Source organism: Talpa occidentalis, unplaced genomic scaffold, assembly GCF_014898055.3.
Source record: "Talpa occidentalis isolate TD23 unplaced genomic scaffold, MPIMG_talOcc4v2.1, whole genome shotgun sequence".
Taxonomy (NCBI): Eukaryota; Metazoa; Chordata; class Mammalia; order Eulipotyphla; family Talpidae; genus Talpa; species Talpa occidentalis.
The window spans coordinates 112,570,121-112,591,694 of NW_026555331.1; the positions used below are offsets into that span (position 1 = coordinate 112,570,121).

At 37.5% G+C, this 21,574-nt stretch overlaps 1 protein-coding gene across 2 annotated transcripts in view; it reads left to right on the forward strand.

Moving 5' to 3' along the window:
* The first annotated feature begins 319 nt into the window (after window positions 1-319).
* Window positions 320-21,574, forward strand: part of ABCB4 (ATP binding cassette subfamily B member 4) — a 65,066-nt gene continuing 43,811 nt past the window's right edge. For both annotated transcript variants that reach the window (XM_054692478.1, XM_037510609.2), the window contains exons 1-9: window positions 320-364; window positions 581-666; window positions 3,284-3,338; window positions 7,302-7,452; window positions 13,242-13,299; window positions 15,027-15,218; window positions 16,278-16,449; window positions 17,409-17,533; window positions 19,984-20,155. In XM_054692478.1, the coding sequence (XP_054548453.1) occupies window positions 587-666; window positions 3,284-3,338; window positions 7,302-7,452; window positions 13,242-13,299; window positions 15,027-15,218; window positions 16,278-16,449; window positions 17,409-17,533; window positions 19,984-20,155 (1,005 nt within the window). In that variant the 5' untranslated portion in view covers window positions 320-364; window positions 581-586. The remainder of the gene's footprint in view (window positions 365-580; window positions 667-3,283; window positions 3,339-7,301; window positions 7,453-13,241; window positions 13,300-15,026; window positions 15,219-16,277; window positions 16,450-17,408; window positions 17,534-19,983; window positions 20,156-21,574) is intronic.

Consider the following 21,574-nt stretch of genomic DNA (forward strand, 5'->3'; position numbering starts at 1 on the left):
CGGCGAGGCTCTCCGGGCGTCAGGCGGCACCAGGCTGGATTCAGGCTTATCGGCCGCAGCTGGCGCGGCCGGGCCGGGGCTGGCGTCTCGCCCGGGTGGGCGGCGGCCGCGCCGGGCGCCCCCGGCGGCGAGCGCGGCGCGCGGGCCCCTCACCCGCGCCTGGCCTGCGGAGGGAACCGGGCGAGCGGCAGGAGCTGCTCCTGCGGGCCGGGGCCGTCGCCCCGGCGGCAGCGGGAGGCGTCGCTGGGGCCCGACGCGCGCGGGGGGCGGGGGCAAAGGCGCCGCGAGCAAAGTCCAGGCCCCTCGGCCGGGCCGCAGCGCCCCTCGCGCCCAGCTGCTCAGCCAGAGACGCGCAAGGTCCGAGGTGAGGGAGGCCCCGGCCTCGCCCGGCGGCGGCGGGAAAGCTCCGGGACGGCGGGCGCGGGGCGGGGGCAGCGGCTGGACCTCTCCTTGCGCCCCGGGCGCCCCGTGACCCGAGCGCACGGGCTCCGACCTCTGCGGCGGGGGAGGCCAGGCGGCTGGTGGTGCTACCCGAGCTGGGGCGGGGGCACCTGGACCTGAGGCTGTGGTTTCTCCTCAGGCTGCGATGGCCCTGGAGGCGGGAAGGAACGGAACCGTCCGGCGTCCCAGGAGAGCGGAGGGCGACTTTGAACTGGGCAGCAGCAGGTACATCACTAGCAGCCACCGCTTTTCCGTTACACGCGAACCAGCAGGGCCAAATTCGGCCTTAAAAAGAAGTTGAGAAAATCGGTTGCTACCTCTGGCCTTTATTTTGGAGACTTGGCGGCGGAGCTGACCTTCCTCAATGAAAGTCACTGAGGCGCCTTTTGGGACGGGCTCGGGAAGAAGAGGCTATCTTTAAAAGTGCCCGCTTCTCTTTGTGCAGGGTGATCCCGTGAAATATCCGTGTTGTATAACATTCTTTGCATTATATAACTCAAAACTTTTGCAAATAACTTTAGTAAACATCATTAATCTCTCGTGCTTATAGAGCCTCAGGCATCTGCTGTTGATGGTTGTGCTTTTCGAAGGAGGGTAGTGAAGCCAAAGCCTCCCCCCTCCCCCCTCCAGTTATTCCTCTCGCTTCTGTCTGGCCGGCCTCCCCTCCTCCCGGCGCCGGCCAGTTCCTTCTTTCTCCTCTCTGGTGGGGAGGGGAACCTTGAGCGCTTCATACTTCCATAGCCTTCGCTTCCAAATCAGGTTTTATTTATTTTTTTTTTTTGGTTCAGATGCATGGGGGGAAGCTCAGCGCTTCTTTTGCTAGCGTGTCTTTCTCCCCGAGCTGGCTCTTTGGTTCCCAGGGGCTCTAAGTGAACTTCACAGGCCTTAGTGAGTGGCCCAAGAGACCAGTCAATGGTGTGTTGTCTTTGCTTCCTCTTTCACAGTGGGAATAGTGAATCATTTTCGCCTTTAGTCTCAACTAGTTTATGGGGTTGTTATGGTCTCTGAGTTCGTGCCAGGCCACCCAGAACAAATTGACCTGTGTCATCGACTAATCACCCAAAGGGACAAATTTATCAGGTTCTGTAGTGTGTCCTCAAGCTGCAAGGGGCCTGATTAGCCAACTGAAAATATGCCTATCTGATGTTTAAACTGAAGCATTATTTTCGTCTGTTAACTTCGCCGTACAATGATATGTTTTGTTTCTTCTAAGTGCCATGGTATTTATTCATAGAAAATTTCGTGTGCCATGTAGTAACGGAAAATTGTTGGATAGTATTATTTCTACCAGGGAAATGAGGTTTTAATTAGGTGGCAATTTAGACTGGGATTGACTGTGAATCTATAAATAGATGGCATTTTCACGAGGAAGGCTATTTATGTATTGCACTGGCGGAACATTTGATGAGTGTACAAATGAACTATCCCTGCAAAAAGTGTAGTAACACTCCAGAACCCTTCAAAGTGGAGCTCATAGCCGTGTGTTGGAAAGAAAGAAAAAAAAGTTCAAGAGAGAAATACAAAAAGTTAAAAGTATAAGATTATGAAATTAAATGTTGTGAGACTAATTTTTATAAAATCAAACCAAACTGTATACAGTCAAAGGAATTTAAGTTCACTTCAATTATTTAGGGCAAATTTACAGTTATATTCTTGTTCCAGTCATGCCATTATTATTGCCTGTGACTCATTCTTTTGAACATAATTTAATGGCAGATGCCTGTCCTTTGGTTTTAACAATTGTTCTAAATAATTGGGAATCAAGTCTTTTATGTAAAACTTTATAACGGCTTGGACATTTAAGCTAAATAAATGAGTTTTAGTTAAAAAAATTCACTGTCTTCATGGAATTTGCGTTATTATGTGAAGGATAGACATAAGTAATACACGTGTTAAATAAGTAAACTACAGTAAATATTGAATTGTATGCTGTGGAAAAACTTTAGGCTGAGGAAAGCAGGAGTTCAAGGAAGAAATAGTAATTGATTTTAAGTAAGGTTGTTAAGCTAGATCTCATCTAGAAGATAATATTTGAGCAAAGACTTGAAGATGAGAACTCTGTGTGTGTTTGTGTGTGTGTGGTGTATACACATTCCTGGCAGAGGTAAATGATAATACAAAGACACCGAGATGGGAACATTTCTGGTGTGTTGAAAGACAGCAACAATAGCTGAATCAGGGGTGGAAGATGTGGTTCCAGAGGTAACAAAGAAATAGATCATGTCCAGCCCTAGAGGCCCTAGAGCCAATGCAATGATTTTGGCTTTTGTTCTGAGGAAAATAGAAGCCATTGTAGGCTTTTGAGCAGAGGACCAGCATCATATGACTTGAGTTTTCAAGTGACTTCTCTGGTATAAGTGGAATAGAGTCTAGTCAGGAGGCTGTTCTACTGAATTATTGAGGACTGTAAAGTGGTGAGAAGTAGTTGTATTCCAGGTGTGTTTTGATTGTGGAGCCAACAGTATTTCCTGACACTTCTCACAGTTGGTCAGAAGTGTGGAATTTATTAATTTTAGATCAATGTTAACTAATTAGCAAGAAAAGAATTAATTATTTGGTAGACATCATTACTGTATTCATCTTTCCTCTGCTCTGTGAGCTTTGTGAGGAAAGTGACCATTTCTTGTTTTGACATATATCCTTGTAGTACCTTGGACAGTTACTTCTGCACTTGGTGATTGCTTGTAGTGTTTATTAAACTGGATATTTTTGACTATTTATAGAATCACAGTTTTATATTTAGAAATATTTTGATAGTTGATCGTGATAACTACTAAAATTTTTATTCAATTGACTGTGAAACATTTTGTAATAGTTTTAAATTCAATTAAATTTTTTACAGCAACCAAGACAGGAAAAAAATGAAGAAAGTGAATTTGATTGGACCATTAACATTGGTAAGCTGTAAAATATTAAATGTGAATACTTTGTCCCTTTATCAAATTTGGTGTCTTGAAACAATAGCTATAAAGCAAATCCTTCAAGAAGATCTATAGGCAGTGATAGATTTTCTTATTGCCGCTGTTGTCCCTTAGTTTGGCTCATCATAGTCAATGGCCCACATTCTCAAGATGGATGATAGAAGAGATTGGCTGTGAAGCAGAGCAGAGCTCACTAGCTTACAGGGATATTGAAAACAGGGTTTGTATTTGTAGCACATAAAAACCAACTAATTTCATGAGAATGAATTTCTGCATTTGTTTTACAAAAAGCACCAAATTTGGCTTAAAGTAAAATTGCATATAAAGAATGTTGAGTAACATAGAAAAATTAAAATAATTAAGAAATCTGTGTACACAGTTGGCTTCCAGGAAATTTTATTAAATATGGGATAACTTTTAAGGATTCAGATTATGTTTAAGACAATTCTTAGTGATTTCCTACTGGCACAAGATAAGACAACATATTTTTGGAAGAAAGTTAATGTGTTTTTCATTTGTAATATGTCTCAGGGAGGTGACTCAACAAAGTATTTGCCCACTTTTGGTACATATAATATGTTTCAAACTCTAACAGACAATTTTTTTTTTTATAGAGGCATGTTTTTTTTTATTTATTTGTTTGTTTGTTTGTTTTGTTTATACATGCACTGGGTACAGTCAGAAGCGCGGGAGGGTGAAAGAATTCACCAGAGCCAGAGTAGGGAGCAGAGCAGACAGAAGGACCGAAGTACACTGCTGAGGGGAGCAGCGGGCGGCAGGAGAGGTCTGCGCGCCATGTGGGACCCTCCTCCGGTGGCCGGGGAGCAGCTGGGGTTCGAACCGGCGCCACAGAGGCCGCGGGCAGCTTCGCAACCCAGCGCTCTACCGCTGCACCACCTGGGAGGCCCTAACAGACAATTTTTGATTGCAAAGAAGTTGGTATTAAATGACATGTCAGCTGAAAACTCCAACTGAATAAGTAAAAGATGAAAGGACACCAAAACATCTTCAGTCCCAAATATTGCTACACACTTGTTACCACAAAGCCCCATTCATTCTCTTCTTTCTTATTCTTGTGGTGTTTTTGTCTAAAAATCTCAGTAAGAGTACATTTTTCTAAAGTAAAACTTTGTGCCTTAGAAAATAAATTGTAAAATTAAACCTGATTTTAAAGCACAGATTTTAAATCTGTCCCCTATAGAAAACAAAATACCATAAACCTTGAGGTATACACATAAAATGTTATTGAAATTTAAAAGCTAAAATTTAAATTAAATTTGAATGTATTCTTTTTCAATCTTTGAATAAAATTTTTGTCCTAAAAGAGATTCAGGACAAAACTCTGTTTTAACAAAATTAGAAATGTATTTTTTTGAATGACATTTAACATTTTTTAAAAAGATTTATTTATTTATACAAGAACTAGGGTACAGGCCAGATGTGTGGGAGGGTGAGAGGATTCACCAGAGACAGAGCCGGGAACAGAACAGGCAGAGTGAATGAAATACATTGCTGAGGGGAGCAGCAGGCAAGACAGAAGAGGTCCGCCCCGCCATGTGGGTTGTTCCACCACCAGCGGGGATTGAACCAGCACTGCAGAGGCTGGGGCCAGCTTCACAACGCTGCGTTCAACCACCTGTGCCACCAGGGAGGCCCAAAAAATATTTTTTTAATTGATGAAAACAAATCTAGTTTTACTAGGATGTTGCTGTGAAATTCACATAAATTAAAATTCCTGCTTACAGGCAATAAAATTTAATTAATATGAAAAGCATTTAAAATATTCTTTGATTTCATATAAATGCTCAGTAAAGAGAGCATCATGTAACAACCTGAACCTGTGCTTGTAACAATGACTGGTAGACCCAAATGTTTTATCTCCCCTCCCCAAGAGCCTCTAAAATGAACCTTGGGAAAGCCAATCCTTTTGTAACAATTTTAAGGACCATCCCATTTACTCTTGACCTAACCTGCTCCCCTTGTTCAGTTCCTTGCTACACCTGGCTTCTGATTAGTCTCTTTGAGCATTCTTGCTTGCCCTAATTGTTTGATGATGAAATTTGGCCTCCCCAGACTGAATTTCTGGAACACTGAGAACACTGTGAATGCAGTCATTCCCTCCCCTCTATATGCTTTTGACCTCAGGCTGCCTAGGCATATTGAGCCTATCTAACTCAGCTTCAACATTCAAGGACTATATTCTACCAACCATAATTTATCGTTTATTCTCTGATGACTAGTCTTTGCCTCCCAAACAGAAGGTGGAGTTGGGGAAGTAGGTAGAGAGAAAATGTTATAAAGAAAGGAACAATGCAAGGAACAGAGAAGAAGGTAGAGAAATGGAAAATCAAGAAAAGTCTGGAAGGCAGGGAAGGAGAGAAGAAACAAAGAAAGAGCACCATGGAATGTTCTATCTAAAATGGGGAGAAATTAGAGGGAATGAAAAAAGATAATGAGGGACAATCTTTGGAGTATTATGACACTAATCAACTGGTTAGTTCTTGGGTGTTGTACACTTCACTGTAACAACCGGCATCACCCCTCCCCGCTGTATCTAGGACCAAGTTCAAGATCCATGGTTGGCCCATCAAGCTTTAATATCTTTCTTTAATATCATCTCCTACATTTTATACTGTATATTTTAGGAATTTTGCTGCATGGAATCACCTGAGCACTCTAGGCAATTTTGAATCACCTTGCTATTCTAAGTCTGAACATCTCTACTTCCTCATCATTCCCCAGTCTTAGTCATATAATCCTTCCATTCGTACACACTTACTAACACTCAAGATTCTGCAAAAAGCACAATCTCCATGTGCAAGACTTTCCTAAAGTACTGTCTTGGCACTCCATGATACTTGTTATCTGCAGAGCTGCCTTCTAAAAGCTATAAACTTCTAAAACGAATGTTAACCTCAAAACTCAGAGAATTGGTTTCTCCCCCTCCTCCATTTATAATTTTTCCTCTGAAATTTTCTGTAGGAGGGCGTCCCTGGTGGCCTGGGGGCTAAGACTCAGTGCTACCACCTTGATGGCCTTCCTGCAGCAAAACTGCGTGAGTTCATCCCTGGCCAGGAGCTAACCCACATGGCGCAGCAGACCTTTCCTGTTTCACCCATTGCTCCCCTTAGCAGTGGAGCAGAACAGTGGACCTGCCTGTTCTGCTCCCTATTCTGTCTCTGATGAAGCCTCTAATCTCTCCACACCTCTGGCCTACACTCCAATTCTTCTATTCCAAAATAAAAATAAAATGAAAATCTTACAATAAAGAAATAATTCTTGAAAAGAAAAGAAAATTTCAAGAATGCAGTAAGTGTGTGTGCATGCACATGTGGATATGCAATTAATGTGTCTAACCCAGCTTTTCTTAGCTATTTAGGAGCTCTGAAGATTAATATTTCTTAATGGAACCAAATCTTTATCTCTTTTGATTATATTGCAATCATTCAACCAAATTAGATACTGGCCAAATAGAATTAGATTGATTTCTTCACAGAATACAAAATAAATTTGTATCAACATTTTCTTTGAGGGCCTCCTGGATGGCGCAGCAGGTTGGGCGCAGCGGGTTGGACGCAGCGCTGTGAAACTGTCCACAGCCTCCGCGGTGCCCATTCGATTCCCGCCTGGCCAGGGGAGATTCCCACGTAGCACAGCAGACCTCTCCTGTCTCTCCATCTGCTTCCCTCAGCAGTGTATTTCGGTCCTTCTGCTTGTTCTGCTCCCCGCTCTGTCTCTGGTGGAGTCTCTCACCCTCTGGCGCCTCTGGCCTGTACCCCAACTCTTGTATAAATAAATAAATCTTGAAAAAATTTTTTTTCTTTGATCCCTGAAACAGTTATTTGTACCAGTTACCTTAAATACAAATCCAACATGCATGTAATTGTGGTAAAAGAGAAATGCTATTCCATAAATATGATTTCATTTCCTTTTTTCCAGTTTCGGTACTCTGATTGGCAGGATAAATTATTTATGTCACTGGGCACTATCATGGCCATAGCGCACGGATCAGGTCTCCCCCTCTTGATGATCGTATTTGGAGAAATGACTGACAGATTTGTTAATACTGCAGGAAACTTCTCCTTGCCAGGTAAGCATTTTTTCTACTTAAAAAAATACATAGTACTCCAACTGAGTGAAAAGTAGAAATTAATTTTGCTAGTCATCATCTACTTGTTAATGATTTGACATCCCAGATATCACAGGAGTTGTTAAATTCTCAGAAAATTCCCCAAAACTTATTTAAATTTCAAGAAACATATGTACTCTATTTGACTCTTGAGGAAATATACGGAAAGCTTTCTATCTAAATAAAGTAAAGAAGTCATTCTGCTTGAGGACTGTATACAGATTGGACATTAGTGATTAATGATGAGTTTCAAAATATGTCAGTTAGCAATAATAGTAAGTAGTACTTCTTAGCTGTTCTCAGCTTACAGACCCATTTCAAAAGAGAAAATAGAAGACCAGAAATTTTCTCTCCTTACTCTTTTTGGTTATGCCCATTTTCTATCTAATTTTTGGATCAACCAGGCTGACTAGAAATTGATTGAATAATCCACTAAAGAGTGCATGAATTCAATATGAGAATGATATGTTTTGAAGCTCACCCAAAGGACTATAAGTTACTGAAAAATCACAGGAGTCATATAAGTTAATGTCATTTATAAGATGGGATGTAGCAAAAGCATTAAAGTGAGATTCCATGGGACATAGTTATTTTCATATTAGCCAAATTGGACACAGAGAAAATTTCTATGCTTTGTACTAAGCCTGGGCATTAGACTGGAGAACACTGAGTGAAGCTTTATTGGTACACAGGTAGTAGAACATGAGAAAGAACAATCTGATATATGAAAAGTGGCTTTCATAGCAAAGATACCTGGGAAATAGTTGACTCTATCAATTAGATAACATTTAGTAAGATTTCTCAGTGTTTGCTAACTTAAAACCACATATTTGATTAGCATTGTAAGACTTAACTATAATTACCTAAGAGAATGTGATTTCTTGATTTATACAATAGGATCTGCTAGCATTCAGATCAACAGATAGGTATTCTAGAAATCCAATAAAAAGAATCCTTTGAATAGTGAAAGCAAGCACCCACAAAAATAAGATGTATTTATTTATTCTTAAGTACTATTATCTCTGAGAAGATCCTTTTTATAATAAGAATGAAACAGTAATAGTAAATCTTCATTGTATTTATAATGCACTAGATCTTATTTCACTCACAAGAACAATCCTACACAGAAGATAATATTGTCCTCTGTGACATAATAGGACACTGAGCACTGATATGTCCTTAGGGACATATAACAAGGATAAATGACCTGTACAAAGTTATATAGTTGGTGAGTTTTAGGATAGAATTCAAACCCAGGTCTTTTTTGCTACTCAAGTCATGTTCAATACTGTACACACTATACTTCCAACTTAAATAATTATGTTTTCTCTTAAAAAGGTATTTGGAAATTTCTAAATGGATCACTTATATTTGTTCAGTAGCCAAAATTTTAACACAAACACCATATAGGTAAAATCAGGGTAAGATAGGGAGGTTTAAAATCTTTAAGGAAGTGAGGAATAGGAATTTTCTGTTTGTTCTTATAAGATCTATAGATTTCTCACACAGACACACACACACACACACACACACACACACATATGTCCATTATCCTACACATATGTCCATTATCCTACATATTGGTATTTATATACCTTAATTAGGATATGTGCATATTCAGAAACATCAATCAAAAATTTGTTTTAATTAAGGGTAAAAAATCAGACTAACTGATGAATGGGTAAACAAAATGCAGTATATACAAAACAGTGGAATATTATTCAGCCTTTAAAAGGAAAGAAATTCTGAAATATGTTACATATTCTACAAGGTAGATGAATCTTGAAGGCATTATGCTAATGAAATGCTAATCACAAAAATACAAAGTTGTATGCTTCCACTTATATGAGGTGTCTATAGTAGCCAAATTCAGAGAAATAAAAAGTAGAATTGTGGTTGCTAGGGCCCATGGGAAGGAAGAAAGGAGAATTGTTTTAAAATAGAATCTTCTCACTCCACGTACCTCTGACCTATAACCCAGTTCTACACAAAATTTTTTTTTAAAAGTTAAATAGGCATAGCACTTAAGTTTTATAAGATGAAAAAGTTCTGGAGATTAGTTGTACAACAATATGAATATAATTAACACTACTAATGATACAGTTAAAATGGTTAAGGTGGTAAATTTTATGTTATATTTATTTTATCACAAATTTTAAAAAATCACATTAAAACAACGCATCACTTTTATCACAGATGAGTTAGCATTTGGACCAGTGTAATTAGTCCTGTTTTGTTTTTTCTAACACTAAAATATCTCTACAACTTTCTTATTTGGGTCAGTTTGCTTTGTTTTTTTTACTTGTTTCTAATTATGCAACTGAATAGCTTTGAAGCTGGGCATGGCAGACAGGTGCCATGTGCTGTGCCAGGGGCTAAATTCAAGGTCTCTCTGTGGAATGGCATGAGTAAGTATTTAGAGACCTGTGATTGTTGGAGTGATAAACTCACCAGCACTGCCAACTTAGCTTAGTAACCTCCAAGCTTAGTAACCTCCAAATTATATGACCCTTGGTCCTCTATAGCCATGTTCATTAGGTATATTGTCTGTTTTGGAGGATTTGGAATGGTTTCTCAAATATTTTGAATTTCCAATATCCACTACTTGGTAGTTTGTAAAAATAATATTCTCATACTTTTTTGGGAAAATGAATGTTTGAAGGATACTCACTGTAAACCCAGAAAACTCACTGATATGTTTAGAGTTGTAGAATTTAGCAAGTCAGGAGATTGAGAGAAGATAGCTAGCTAGTTGGTTGTCCTTTACAGAACTTGCTAGCTCATCTCAGAGATGTTTATTAGAGTCTGTTCTTTAAAATGTTGGACTCTTGGATAGCTAGACAAAGTATGAGCAAAACGAGAAGGGAATGTTAGAAGGAAATAGAGGTTTAATTACAAGGGGTCTGACAATCACTTATTGTGAACAGAGCATGTCCTTGTCAACAGAATAAAACTACTCCATGACAAGGTCATTTCCTCACAATAACTCAGTTGTGCGGAAACTATATTACATCCAAAACCTAAGGACAGAATCTTAGCAAATAGTTTTTCTGCAGAATAGCAGGAACTTGATATATCTTATGCCAACTCTAGGTGGCTGTAATAATCTAGGAAATTCTGTGCAGAAATCAATACACCCTGCATGTTCTTGCATTGCCTCAGTGTTAGCTAACTGTCTATACTGTCTAATCAACCTAGACAAATATCAGCTCTTTTGGTGCTGAATATTTCTGTATAATAAAAGAAATCCTAGGCAGAGCCAAGGAAGGAAACATTGATTTACTTTAAGACTCAAAAGTGACAGTCAGGACTCGCTATGCAGTGTCTTATTACAAATCATTAGGGCATATGTTTATTATTTAGGCCTTCACTCACCAGCTAGATGACTGTGGGCAAATTACTTATCCTCTATAATTCTTATTACTGTCATCTTATTACCTCTATAATTCTTATTACTGTCGTCATAGGTTTACCGATGAAACTACGTAAGATGATTTACATACTGTATCTGTAACATAGTAAATGATTAATAATATTAATAGGGAATCCTGATAAATCATTTAATGGGGAAAACTAGTCATAAGAACTTGGAAATGAAACAACCACTTTAAGATTCTGTTTCTGGGCCTCCCCGGTGACGCAGCGGTTGAGTGCTGTGTTGCAAAGCTGCCCGCAGTCTCTGCAGCGCCGGTTCGATAGCCGGCCACCGGTGAGGGGCCCACATGGCGTGCAGACCTCTCCTGCCGCCCACTGCTCCCCTCAGCAGTATATTTCGTCAGTCTGCCTGTTCTGTTCCCCGCTCTGGCTCTGGTGAATCCTCTCACCCTCCCGTGGTTCTGACTGTACCCAGTGCTTGTATAAATAAATAAATAAATAAATAAATAAATAAATAAATAAATAAATAAATAAATAAATAAATAAATCTTTAAAAAAAAATTCTGTTTCCTCAGCTATACTATGGATGAATTATATGGGAGCTTTTTAAAATTAATTTTCCATGTCTTATGGGAGGCATTTGGGGGGGACTAAAGTAGAACTTCTCCAACCTGGCACATTAGAATCAACTTGGTATACTTTTTAGAAATATGATGCTCTAAACTCAGCCAGAGGTTCTGACTTAATGGGTTTTGGGCTGAAACTGAACCTGTGTTTTTTCAAATTCCCCATGTGATTATAATAGGCAGTCATTGTTGATAACTCCTGAACCAGACAACCATTTAGAAACGTGTGAGACTGAAGCAAAATAGATAGCACCTCAGTCAGAAAACCAGGTGTAGGCCCTTTCTAGATCTGAAATCCCCTGGAGTTTGTAGACCAAGAATTGCAGATCTAGAGTTCTGTGACTTTTTTTGATCATATCAACTCATATTTGTCTCACCTTTGTCTCCAGGTAGCAGAAACCCTTATTTTCCTGGGGAATCTGGGGCACCTGGGATTACCACCCTAGATATAGATAGCCATTCTCAGTTTGGGATTCTGAGAGAAAAGCAGATCAAACCTGGAATGCTCATAAATTCTTGTTTCCTAGAAAGGGGTGTCAGTCTGAATTGTAATATCCTCATTAAGAGAATTAAAAATTTGAGGTAGGCAAGGTTTCACCTGATTTCTAAGTTCAGGAGAAAAAAAAAACACCCTATAATAAATATGTGTAGGTTTCCCAAGATTTTGAACAATGATTTCAACAAATACCAGTTTGAGATTAGTTTGTCTACCTTTAATACAAACACAGTTCCTGTTTGGATATCAAAGATACCATATTCCTTAGGTCCTTTTGGAAGAAGGTAAAGAGAATATACACAGCACCCAGAAAACATACCCCTGGATTATTTACAGATGACAAAGGAACAAAGATTAGTTTCTCTCCTAGCATCATGGTATATGAGAAAGACCTACCTTAGTATTTTTTTCAATAATTCTGTGATAATTTATCTTGCTGTTTTATACTTTCAATAGACATGAGCTGTTTTTTTTTTTTTTTTAAGTTCCTTACTTTTGTGTTTTACAAAAAGTGAAAATAAATCCTATCAATCAGTATATTATAGGATTAGGAACTGTCTAGTAAAATGTTAGGACTTTGTCTACTTACTACCTATGTGACTTTGGGTAAATTTGTTTGTCTCTCTGTGAGGATTGTATAAATGGGATATGATAAAACCTGCCTTATAGGTTTGTTGTGAAAATTAAATGAATTAATACATGTAAAGTGTTTAGAACAGTACCTGTATGTAATACATGCCCAATAAATGCTAATTTTTCTTCCTTTGCAGTGTATATAATTCAATCTTATTACTTATGAGGGAACAGATATGTTATCTGTGCATATATAAAACTAAAGTTCACAGATGCAGGAATCTGTACAGTGCTTTTAGCTACTAGGGAAAAAATTGCCCCTTAAATCTTTTTTATTTTTTCCTTTCTATTTGGACCATTTCTTTATCCTTCCTCTGCTTTTTTTATGCTCTTTGGACCTCTTGCCTTTTCTCATCTCCTCTCTGTAGCCTTAGGAAGCTGTTTTGCTAAAGGCCTGAGCCCACTACATTCGGGAAAGAATTGGGAGGGCTCATCCTCCCCATCTGGGCCCTAGATGTCCTATATCTAAACTGTTGGGTTCTTTACTTGAGTAAAGTGAAAAGAGTGCACTTGAGAATGAAAACAAAAGAAAAGCAAAGATTTAAAAATCCTAGCAATGCCTATTAACTGTTCAGCCTTTAAAAAAAACCTAATTTTTGTTTTGTTTTGTTTTTATTTAGTGAATTTTTCATTGTCTATGTTAAATCCAGGCAGAATTCTGGAAGAAGAAATGACTAGGTAATTGGCCTATCTATATATCTTTCTATCTATGGTCTATCTATGGAATGCTTTTTAGAATGTTTTATTTGAAAATAATTTTAAACTTACAGAAAATTATAAGAATAATACAGAGAATACCTGTGTACTCTTTACTGAGATTGACCTACTTTTATCATTTATTTTCTGCCTCCATCATTTAAAATAAGTTGTCTGTATCATGGCCTTTACTCACAAGTATTCCAGTGTGATTTCTAAGAATAAGGACACAGGTATACCTTGTTTTATTGCACATTGCTTTATTGCTCGAAACAATGCATTTTTTACAGACCCTTCACCTGCAAAAAGATAACTCAGGGAAGACTCAGGTGATGATTATCAAATTTTTTAGTAATAAAGTGTTTTTAAATTAAGGTGTGTAGATTTTTTTAGACATAATGCTATTGCATCTTACCGACTATAAGGTAAATGTAATTTTTATATGTACCAAGAAATAAAATCTTTGTGTCAGTTCTTTTATTATGATATTCACTTTATCATGGTGGTCTGGAGCCAAACCTAATGTATTTTTTTATGTATTCCTATATTCTTTTCATAAGCACAGTTATCAACTTCAGTGAATTTAATATTGATATAATACTTCCCCATCTGTATTCCAATTTTGTCAGCAAATCCAATAGTGTCATTTATAGCATTTCTACCTATTCCTTCAACCCTATTAATATAAATCTCAAAAACCTGTAACATAATGTGTGGATATCAATTAATGTTGCTGATTTAAATGTGTACCACCTATATATATAGGCATAAAAGACTTTTATCTGGAAACAGTTTGTAAAACTATATTTAAAAATTTTGAAAATATTGAAACCACATCTTTTATGTTTAAAGATGCTAACTTTCCTCTAATTAAATTAAGGCTTTATTCTACATTTGCTTGAATTCATGACATGTGAGTATACTATTTGAAAAAAAAAATTAAATTCTGCCAAGTAGGAGAAATTTATTTTGGTTCTTTGTAGAAACAATATGGGAAAACTTACCCTAAGAACAATTTCAGGGCCTCCCCGGTGGCGCAGCGGTTGAGCGCTGGGTTGTGAAGCTGCCCGCAGCCTCTGCAGCGCCGGTTCAATCCCCGGCTGCTCCCCGGCCACCAGAGGAGGGTCCCACATGGCGCACAGACCTCTCCTGCCGCCCGCTGCTCCCCTCAGCAGTGTACTTTGGTCCTTCTGCCTGCTCTGCTCCCCACTCTGGCTCTGGTGAATTCTCTCACCCTCCCGTGCTTCTGACTGTACCCAGTGCTTGTATAAATAAATAAATAAATCTTAAAAAAAAAAAAAAAAAAAAGAACAATTTCACATGCTCAATCTATTTATGCCTATATTTGTCTTATGTGAACAGTAGTAAACTTTTTCAGTAAGATAAGCAAGTTTAGGCTATTAATTATGTAGGGAGTCAAATTATATCTACATATTCTCAATATCAGTTAAAAATAACTTCTCAACATCAACATTTTTTTGCAGTTAACCATGAACATTAATCTACTTTCTGCAACTGATAATTCAAGTAAATAGATTTTCCATTGAAATTTTATAATTTAAGAAAAGAGAAAAAATTCATGTGTATTTGTTATTGCCCATGGTCTTTATGATCAGATCAATAAACTTATAATTCCTAATTCTGAAATTTCTCCTGAAAGAGATGAATAATGGACAGTATTTTAAAAAACCTTTCTATTTATTTTCCAGATATGCATATTATTACTCAGGATTAGGTGCTGGAGTCCTCATAGCTGCCTATATACAAGTTTCATTTTGGACTTTGGCAGCTGGCCGACAGATAAAGAAAATTAGGCAAGAGTTTTTTCATGCTATTCTACGACAAGAAATAGGCTGGTTTGACATCAACGACACCACTGAACTTAATACACGGCTAACAGAGTGAGTATATTGTTAATGTCACCCTTTCATAAAGAAATTAACCATTAACTGTGGAAATGTGTCAAGGAAAGACATAAAATGAACAAGTAGTGACTAGATTAAACATTGGATATATAGGAGGATTAGATATCTGACTGCCATTTCTAGGATCATTTGCACCTTATGCCGTAGTGTAGTTTTCTTACCTGTTAGTTTTTTCTCCTCTGTTATATAGTGAACTTATTTCAGGACTGAGTCCATATTTTATACTCACTTGACTCTCATGGAACTAATTAAGGGCATGACAGATATTATATTTTCAATTAATATAGTTGAGTGGATGAATAAATAATTGAATGAATTCACCAAGAGTCTTATCTTTGTAATTACTGACTCCACTTATTCAATGAATAGTTGAGGGCCAATTATATGGCAAGCACTGTTCTAGATGTTTCTGGTATACAAGTGAACAAGACAAGAGATTTCAATCCCTTAGTTGCTGTCTTGCCAGCAGGGGGAGATAGATGATAGATTTTTTCCTTTTTGGAGTGCTGGTAAGAGGATAGTGAGCAGATGAAGTCAAAAAGGAGGAAAATCAAAGAATATAGGGCCTGATTGGCCTCATTTAGGAGTTCAGCTTTTACTCTAAGTGAAATGGGCACCATTTCTTATCTGAGTAAGAGCATGTTCAGATTTCCATTTTCAAAGAATCACATTGGTTGCTGCATTGAGGATAAAGTGAGCTGAGAATTAGAGCCACGGGGTGTTACAGTACCCTTCCTGATGCCTGCTTTTTAAATAAGTCAACTCGTGTTCAGAATGTGAATGTTTCTCTAATAGGATTAACTAATTTAATAGTATCAACTTTAATATTAACTTCTTAGAAGCACAAACTAATCCTGAATTTCTTCCTTTGTATAATATTTAGGTGGGGAAAGTATCATTCAAGAGGCTAAGACTCTGAAAGAGGCTTTCAGTAGTATGAACCAGTTTTATCTGTCTTTGTGTTTGTTAGATGTCTGTCATCTTTCTAACTGAAGACCTCCTGCCTGTAACCATTTAGGTGTGATCTTTTTTTAGTGACATCTCCAAAATCAGTGAAGGAATTGGTGACAAGGTTGGAATGTTCTTTCAAGCAGTAGCCACGTTTTTTGCAGGATTCATAGTGGGGTTCATCAGAGGATGGAAGCTCACTCTTGTGATAATGGCCATCAGCCCTATTCTGGGACTTTCAGCAGCTATTTGGGCAAAGGTAGGTGGAACTTCGACATTTTCATGTGTGTTAACCTACACATACAGACTTGTTTTTAATATGTAGTATTTGGATATTTGTATTTGTGCTGTTACATGTCACTGGAAACCATATCTGGAAATATGTTGTTATTACGGGCTTTAGTAAGGAAGTTTATTTTTAATGTGATTCAAAATGTAACAGTCACTAACTCACCTGTAATTTAAATTAGTTTAAATTAATAGACAATTATGACCTTATTTAAGGAAATATAACTTTATAACATCTCTTGAAGCTATTGCATGAATATAAAAAATAAAGTTTGAATTTCCATTTATTTTTAATTGTTACTTATAACAGTTAAATGGCATTCTGCCTACTTTTTCTTGGAATAAAAAATATAACCTTTCTTCTTAAGCCAACATTGCAGAGTTGAGAAATTTTACTGGTGCTTTTGCTCATTCTATGGTTGATGATTTACGAAGTGAACTATCTCAGGCTCTTTTGTTTTGATTCTTCCTTTATCTTTTTCCTACAACATTTTGTGTTAACCATATTATTATTTGAGAATGCTCATAAGTGGATTTGGATATATTGTTTTCATAGTAATTAAAGATTATGAGAGAATAAAAGAAAGGATAGTGACTTATTTCATAGCTTTCTTTTACTTTATTTTTCAGTTAGCAGAGAAAATATAGATGTGGAGCTTTACATTATTCCCCTAAATGCCATTTAGAGAATTATGTGTGGATTTCCTTTAGAATATTCCTGGGGAGCATATCAACAGGGTGAATAAGATCTTGCCTTGTAGGGGTTGATAACAGACTTTGAGTCTAGTATATTGAAGATTTTTTTGCTTCATGACTTCAGTGTTTGGCAAAAGATAGGGCTTATGAAGAAAAAGTAGGGAGAAGAGTTGACTAGACTGTTTTTTACTTTTCTTCCCTTACAAAAGTCATAAATGTTTCTCTTCTGTCTAGATTCTCTCTGCATTTAGTGACAAAGAACTAGCTGCATATGCAAAAGCAGGTGCCGTGGCAGAAGAGGCTCTGGGAGCCATCAGGACGGTGATAGCTTTTGGGGGCCAGAACAAAGAGCTGGAAAGGTCAGGAAGGTTCTTTGTCCATTGGTTCAAAGAACCCACTTTTACATTTTATTTTGTGGTGTGTGTTTATTAGTTTACTTTCCCTCACATTAACCCTTTCCCCGCAACTTCATGTCAGACTCTAAAGCAGGGTTTTTACCCTTTTGTGTTCTGTGGACTCCTTTGGCAGTCTGATGAAGCCTACTGAGTCCTTCTTAGAATCATGATTCTAAATATATAAACCAAAATACATAGAATTACCAAGGAAACCATTTCTATTGAAGTATATTTACCTAAATATTTTTAAATCATGATAATGTAAATATGTGCCTCTATTGTTAATATATTTAGTAATAAGAACTAACTACTGGTCTAATAACTATTACTATAATTCCCAAGTAGGCTTGTTGGCAAAAGATATTTCAAGATATCTGTAACAATTGTAACATGATGTGAAAATGATCTGGTATTTTTGTTGGTGACAAAGTCACAATTACTGCTAATAATAAGCAGTTTGTTGCCTTCATTGATAATGGAAAGAAATACTAAATTTCAGCCAGAGGTTAATAAAAATAAATACATATTTTTTTCCCCACTTAAGTTCCTTGACCATAGTTCCCAGGGCAAGTCCCTGATCTCAAGGAACTTGATGTGCAAAAACTTAGATGCCAGGACAAAGCCCACTGATAAAGGCTACTCTGTTCTACATAAATGCCCCCACCAGTTTTGTTTAAATAATAATATCCCCTAATATAGCTAAGATATGATTTCATGTATTTTCTTTGCCTCATCTATAGGACTCTTGAAACCACAACTCTTTGAAATAGATATTCTCTGGAAATTCTCCAGCATTAAAAGCAAAGATTCCTGAATTCCCTCCATTTCATTTTCTATTTTTCTATTTCTTAAGCCCTCTCAAAACCAACATGTTACTGGTTTTCTAACCTCTTCCTTTTTTCTCTCTCACTGCTGCTTCCTGTACACAATAGTCCACACAGACCACACTAACCCTCAGTTGGACCTCAGGATGTCAGTGTAATCAGTGCCGCTCCATTAGCTGCAGTAAGCGAGCCGCCTAAGCAAAGGTAATTACAGCATGTCCACCACTGTCACCGGAGCCTTGTGTCACATTGGGGCAGACATTAATCTCCCTGCACACGCCTTGAAACCCAGCCACTTGGGAGTAATCACAGTGCTGGACGTGGCATGCTGGCTGTCTCCCCAGAGACACAGCTCTGCTAAATGAATGCAGCGCCCAACACTGAGAGGACACTGAAGAGTTGGGTGCTTTCAGTAATTAAAAAGATAAACTTTTGGTGGCAGCATACATTTTTTAAAAAATGAAGAAATTCCCAACATCTCATTGGTTAAACTAAAAAATATGATGTTGTTGGGTATTTTGTTTTTGGTTAGAAACAGAAACTCCTTATTTGTACAATATTTTCCCCCAAAGTCTCATGATATACCCATTGTATTTTTTTTCCCAAACAAACAATTGTTTTCCCAAACAATTTACAAATTCCTGCATCTAGCTTGGAAAAGTGGATTTAATATAAATTTATGTAAAAATATTCTAATTTAACAGAACCATTTGAGACATGTGCCTTTATGACAGAAGCCAGTAATATGAATATTAATTACTATTCAAAATACAATAGTCAAATAAGCAATATTCAAAATTATTAAATTCTAAAACAGTAACACTAATAATAATATCACTAGGAATTATCAGATCTTACCAACTATATGCCAGCACTCTACTAACTACTTTCTATAATTATCTGTCAAACTCACAATTATGTTGCAAGGTAGGCATTAACTCCATTTTACAGTTGATGAAACTGAAATCTAGAAAAATTGAGTAAGAACCTATATCTCATAGGTAGTGACTTTATAACCTTAAACCCTGGTTTTACAATTGAAGGACAGCCTGCTCCAAAAATAAATACATAAATAAAAGGCAAAGGTCCAGGTTTTAGTATCTGTAAGACTCCTAGTCCCTCATCCAGTGGGGCATTAAAGGACATATTTTCTCTTCTCTAGAAATGAGAAATTGAGCTATGAATCTAATTGTTTTAAGAGTCCAAAATATTATTTACATTTGGTTGCCATTCTCGGTTGGCTTTGTTTATCTCCCACCTTAACCTTCACCCATAATTTTGGCTATGAAGGTGATGGCAAACCTCTTCCATATCCCCAGGGGTGAGAGTTTACCCTGGAAGAGATATGGGAACATTGGTTGGACTGGTAGGGACCAGGGGAGATGGGTCCCAGCCAGTAAAGAGAAGGGTCAGATGTATTCTAGTCCTTGCAGATCCTGAATTTGTTTAGTTCCCAGGAAGCTGGGTCTCAACTGGGGTTTCTTATCTTGATGACTTTGTTCCTCAAGTTTCCAATAATACAGGAGTTGAGTAAGGCTCATATAATGGATTATTTTCTTATTATAACACTTCCCCTTCATTTTCTGATAGGTACCAGAAGCATTTAGAAAATGCCAAAAAGATTGGAATTAAAAAAGCTATTTCAGCAAACATTTCCATGGGCATTGCCTTCCTATTAATATATGCATCGTATGCACTGGCCTTCTGGTATGGATCCACTCTAGTTATATCAAAAGAGTACACTATTGGAAATGCAATGACAGTAAGTAATTTTCTTAATATTTATGAAAAATCTGAAAATGTTATCCACCCATCCATTCTTTTCTTTCATATCTTTTTTTTTTTTTCAAGGATAAACCATGACTAGAGGCTTTTTTTTTTTTTTTTTCTCCCTTGGTAACTCTTTGCTCTGTCCCGTGGGCAAAACTGGCTTTCTAGAATATACATGACATAATTGTGAGTGGGTGAAAGAAAATAGCCTGTAATTATGTCAGCTGAGAAACATATACAACTTATAAAAAGAAACAGTTTACTAATGAGCAAAATGGGCTGAAGCCATTTCTGCTGTGGAATTTCAATATATAAGAGAAAATATTATTATATATAGTTCATAATATGAGAGAAATTTTAAATTTATATAATATAAACATTAGCTTTCTGAAATACAAGATAAAAAGTTATTTTAGTTTTTCTTCTTCAAAACAAAAACCTTTATGACTCTAAAAATAATACATGTGGGTTATACAAAGGAATAGAATATGGAATTTTAAAAATTAGAATTATTTATAATCTGGTAATCCATATGCCCTTAATAATATTTTTTGGTATATAATATATATATATATATATCTTCCAGATCATTTTCTATGTCTATACACGTTTTTCTCTCAAAACTCACATCATATTTTGCATACCTTTTTCTTATGTTTTTATTAACAAGCACTATTTGTCACCACACTGTCAGAACAACAGTAACCATTCAAATAGAAATCTTTTTTTTTAAAGATTTATTTATTTATACATACATAAGCTAGGGTACAGGCCAGAGATGCAGGGGGTGAGAGGATTCACCAGAAACAGAGTGGGGAACAGAACAGGCAGACCGACTGAAATATGTTGCTGAGGGGAGCAGCAGGTGAGACAGGAGAGGTCTGCTGTGCCATGTGGGTTGCTCCCTGGCCGGCCGGGGATCAAACTTGTGCTGCAGAGGCTGTGGATCGCTTCATAGTGTGGTGCTTAACCCCTTGTGCCTCTAGGGAAGCCCCTCAAATAGAAATTTTTGAAGACCTGAACTTTTCTATCTTTCTAAATAGAGCATACTGCATATAATTTGCATCTTTGATGATGAGTTGGTATCATCATGAAAATTAATTATTTCAAAATGTTTTCTATAGTGGTGTCTTCAGACTCCATTGAATTGTTGAGGACTCTTTGGATGAGTTTTCATAATTGCTGAATCTTTTTTTCCCCCCACCTTTTGGGTTCCTCTCTGGTATCAGCTTGGAAGCTCTCCATTTCTCTTCACTCTGCCCTTTGCTATTGAAATCATTAGGAAAGGATTTGAATCCTGATTTTGCCATGCACTTTTTGTTATGAGGTTGTCCTCTTTGGCCTGGTTTCCTCATTTGCTGTATGTGGACAGTAACATCTTTCTAGTAGGACTGAAGAGTGTATCCATGAT